A 4,540-nucleotide genomic window follows, 5' to 3' on the forward strand; every position below is an offset into this window, starting at 1 on the left:
GCTGCCTCCTGCACTCCCCCTACTGGGGATCAAGCCCGCAACCCGGGCATGTGCCCTTGACCAGAATCGAACCCAGGACCCCTCAGTCCGCAGGCCGACGCTCTATCCACTGAGCCAAACTGGCGAGGGCCGTGCTTAAATCTTAAAACAGATACTTGATTCACTAAGCACCACATGTACAGGGTTCATCCACGCTATAGTGTCAGTGACTCACTCCTTTTCATGGCTGAGTGATACTCCAGGGTGTGCAGGGAGGGACCACATCTGTGTATCCATTCACCAGCTGGTGGACATCTGGGTTGCTTCCACTTTTTAGCCATTGTGACTCCTACTGCAGTGAGCATGCGTGTGCAGGTTTCTGTGTGGACGTGTGTTTTCATTTCTCTTGGGTGGATACCGAGAGGCAGAATTAATTGCTGGGTCACAGGATGACTCTAATTTAACTTTCTGATGCACAGCTAGGCTTTTCCCTAGCAGCAGCCCCATTTCATATTCCCACCAGCCATGAGTGGGGATCCTCATTTCTCCACTGGAGGACAATTTACAACCTTTAAACGTGGCCGACAAGCCTGCAGGAGTCACTTCCCATTGGGCACCACTCTCCTCTGCATCCTACAATGCGCCAGCCTCGGCCACACAGGCCTAGTCCAATTCCTCCATGTACCCCCCCTCCCTGCCCCGGGCCCGCCTGGGTCTCCCCCTGCTCAGCTCGCTCGGCATGAGAGCTTCTCTTGGTGGAAGCTCCGGGCCACCCACCTTGCCCCCTTGCTCTCAGGTGCCCCTCACCAGCATTTCCAGGGTGGGCGTCAGCGTGCGGTAGTAGTCGGAGGCCTCCTGCTGCAGGCTGCGGGCGTACCGGATCCCTTGCAGCTCGGCCGTGTGCTCCACATCGACACCCTGTGTAGAGAGGGAGGCTGCGGGCGAGACCAGGGCTCTGTGAGAGAGCCCACCGCGGGCTCAGCGAAGGGGCCTCGAAGGCCCCACCACCTAGGGGCCCGGGTCACCTGATAAACACGTGGGTGGGCTGACTCCCCAGGGGTTGTCCTGGCTGATTGTTAACATGCCCCCTTTTCAACTCTCACATGTCCCCCACCTGGAGGCCCCAGGGAAGCACAGAGTCTCAGAGGTCCCAGGTTTAGCGTGAGGGCAGGACTAACTCCCAGTTGCCCTTGTCTCACTGGATGTGCCGAACCAGGGCCTGAAGCCGACTTCAGCCAAAAATGGCTGAAACGACCTCAGGATACTTCCTCCACTTTAGAGCAACAATCCCACCTGCGCCCTGGGAAGGGGACACCAAATACTGCCAGGACATGACCACAGCCACAGGCACCGGGCCCTCGGACCACGGCCTAGGACACCACCCTCTGAAAACACTTGGGTTTACAACTGATTAACAGTGCCCCCTTTTCAACTCTCACATGTCACCCACCTGGAGGCCCCAGGGACACACAGAGCCTCAGAGGTCCCCAGGTTTAGCGTGAGGGCAGGACTAACTCCCAGTTGCCCTTGTCTCACTGGATGTGCCGGGCCAGGGCCTGAAGCCGGCTTCAGCCAAAAATGGCTGAAACGACCTCAGGATACCTCCTCCGCTTTAGAGCAACAATCCCAGCTGCGCCCTGGGAAGGGGACACCAAATACTGCCAGGCATGACCACAGCCACAGGCACCGGACCCTCGGACCACCACCCAGGACACCACCCTCTGAAAACACTTGGGTTTACAACTGTCAGAAATATTTTGTCAAAAGTACACATTAGCGCCCGGCCAGTGTGGCTCAGTGGTTGAGCGTCAATCCATGCACCAAGAGGTCACTGGTTCGATTCCGGGTCGGAACACATGCCCGGGTTTTGGGTTCGATCCCCGGCAGGAGGTGTGCAGGAGGCAGCCAATCGATGTTGATGTTTCTCTCTCATCATTGATGTTTCTCTCTCTCTCTCTCTCCCTCTCCTTTCCTCTCACAAATCAATAGAAATATATTTTAAAAAAGATTGCACTTTTAAAAAAGAAAAAAGTACACACTAGCAAAGAATGATAGTTATAAAAATTTTAAATAACTAAAACAATAGCAACCACATAAACCATGAAAACACGCATTTCTCACGGTTGAAATATGTTGGGACTGTCAAAAGGACCTCTCTCTCTCTCTCTCTCTCTCTCTCTCTCTTCTTTCCTCTCACAAAACAATAGAAACATATTTTTAAAAAGATTGCACCTTTAAAAAAAGAAAAAGGTACACACTAGCAAGGAATGACAGTTACAAAAATTTTAAATAACTAAAACAATCGCAACCACATAAACCATGAAAACACGCATTTCTCACAGTTGAAATATGTTGGGACTGTCAAAAGGACACATTAGCACAAATCAATAGAAATATATTTTAAAAAAGATTGCACTTTTAAAAAAGAAAAAAGTACACACTAGCAAAGAATGATAGTTATAAAAATTTTAAATAACTAAAACAATAGCAACCACATAAACCATGAAAACACGCATTTCTCACGGTTGAAATATGTTGGGACTGTCAAAAGGACACATTAGCAAAAATGATCATAATTGTATTTATTATTATTATTTGTTAAATATATTTTTATTAATTTCAGAGAGGAAGGGAGAGGGAGAGAGAGATAGGAACATCAATGATAAGAGAGAATCATGGATTGCTGCCTCCTGCATGCCCCCTACTGGGGATCGAGCCCGAAACCCAGGCATGTGCCCTTGACCGGAATCAAACTTAGGACCCTTCAATCCGCAGGCCGACACTCTATCCACTGAGCCAAACCGGTTAGGGCAATATATATATTTTTAAATTAGGGGGACCCACATAGGATTGCCAAACTGCTACTTGCTATCATCATCTCATGAAAGCAAGGTGACTTTCACAGTCCCAAATAAAACCGTAAGAACCTTATCATCTCAGGATGAGCCCATTCCAGAGCCACAGAACTTCCCGAGATGACAGAACATTCTAGCTCTGTGTTGTCCAGTACAGGAGCCACGAGCCATCTGTGGACTGTGACTGATGGGGACTGAGGAATTTAATTTTTAAAGATGACTTCATTTTCGTGGATTTAACTCTAAATAGCCAATGGGGCTCGGGCCACCATCATGGGCAGCACAATTTGTAGGGCCCTGTAGTACATTCTGTTGAAATATGAAAAGATCTTCCTTTGTTATTTTTATAACTGCAGTCCCACACCATATAGATGGGTCATCATTTTGCCTGTCTCACCTTAAATTCTATGAATGTCTACTGGGAACAAATATGAAATGGGAGCCATTGTGTGGTGGAATATAGACAATTGTTCATTTTTAAAAATATTTTTCAAGTTTCTTAAGACTTTTGTTTTATTTAAAAAAATATGTTTTTGTTGATTTCAGAGAGAGGAAGGGAGAGGGAGAGAGAGATAGAAACATCAATGATGAGAGAGGAAAAAGATCGGTTGCCTCTGTGTGTGCCCTGACCGGGAATCGAACCCTGACCTCCTAGTTTAGTGATGGTGAACCTATGACACGTGTGTCAGAGGTGACACGCGAACTCATTTTTTGGTTGATTTTTCTTTGTTTTCACGCCCGGCTGTGAGAGCTCCCCTGGAGAGCCCAGCTGTGGGAAATGAAATTAGCAGGTATTAACCCGCCTGCCCATGTGCCCTCCCACCTCAGGGTGTGCCGGGGAACCTGGTCTGCTCATCGTAGCCCTTGGGTGGCAGGAAGGGCCAGCCTGCAATTCCACACTTGCACACTCAGCCCTCTGTCGCTGGGGTCATCACGTGGACACCACCGAGCCGCCTCTGAGCGTCACTGTGCAAGTCACCCAGTGTACGAACCCACGCAAGCCCTCGGCCACTTACCCACGAGGACTGCCAGGGTGAGGATGGCGATGCTGGCGGCCACCGCAGCAGAGAGCGCCACTCGGCAGCACGCAGCGTCGGGCGCAGGGACTTCTTTTGTTGACCTGGGCACGAGCTGCAATTCACCAGCGGCGGGCTCCATGGCTCCCAGACCCTCAGCCAGCCACCTGGATGCCAGCGGAAAAGGGGCAGAAAAATATCAGCGCTGGAGGGTGTTTCTCTTCCCCCGAGCCATCTTGCGCAGATGTGGCGGCCGTCAACAGTGCCCTAGGCACCAGCAGACTCTAGTTAAAAAAGTCCTAAAACATGGACTCAACGTGCTGGCTGTGCAGAAGGCCACATTACAGGTTTCTGCATTACTCAACCTATTTAAATGTTAATCTCATTCAAAAATTAGACGTGGCAAAGGGGGAGGAGGGACATATGTAATACTTTCAACAATATAAATTTTTTAAAAAAGAGAGAAAGCCTGGCTGGGGTGGCTCAGTGGTTGAGCATTAACTTATGAACCAGGAGGTCACGGTTCGATTCCCAGTCAAGGCACATGCCCGGGTTGCAGGCTCAATCCCCAGTAGGGGGCATGCAGGAGGCAGTCAATCAATAATTCTCTCTCATCATTGATGTTTCTAGCTCTCTCTCCCTCTCCCCTCCTCTCTAAAATCAATAAATATGCATATATATATACATATG

General features: G+C 49.4%; 1 protein-coding gene across 1 annotated transcript in view; it reads right to left on the minus strand.

The window, feature by feature from the left end:
• The window catches only part of TMPRSS9 (transmembrane protease, serine 9), a 24,905-nt gene extending 20,913 nt beyond the window's left edge, over positions 1 to 3,992 (minus strand). The window contains exons 1-2 of the mRNA XM_014533696.1: positions 3,851 to 3,992; positions 787 to 914 (exon numbers count right to left, since the gene is read on the minus strand). Coding sequence (XP_014389182.1) covers positions 787 to 914; positions 3,851 to 3,992 — 270 coding nt within the window. The remainder of the gene's footprint in view (positions 1 to 786; positions 915 to 3,850) is intronic.
• Between the last annotated feature and the right edge of the window lie 548 nt (positions 3,993 to 4,540).

This window comes from Myotis brandtii, unplaced genomic scaffold (assembly GCF_000412655.1).
Source record: "Myotis brandtii unplaced genomic scaffold, ASM41265v1 scaffold122, whole genome shotgun sequence".
NCBI lineage: Eukaryota > Metazoa > Chordata > Mammalia > Chiroptera > Vespertilionidae > Myotis > Myotis brandtii.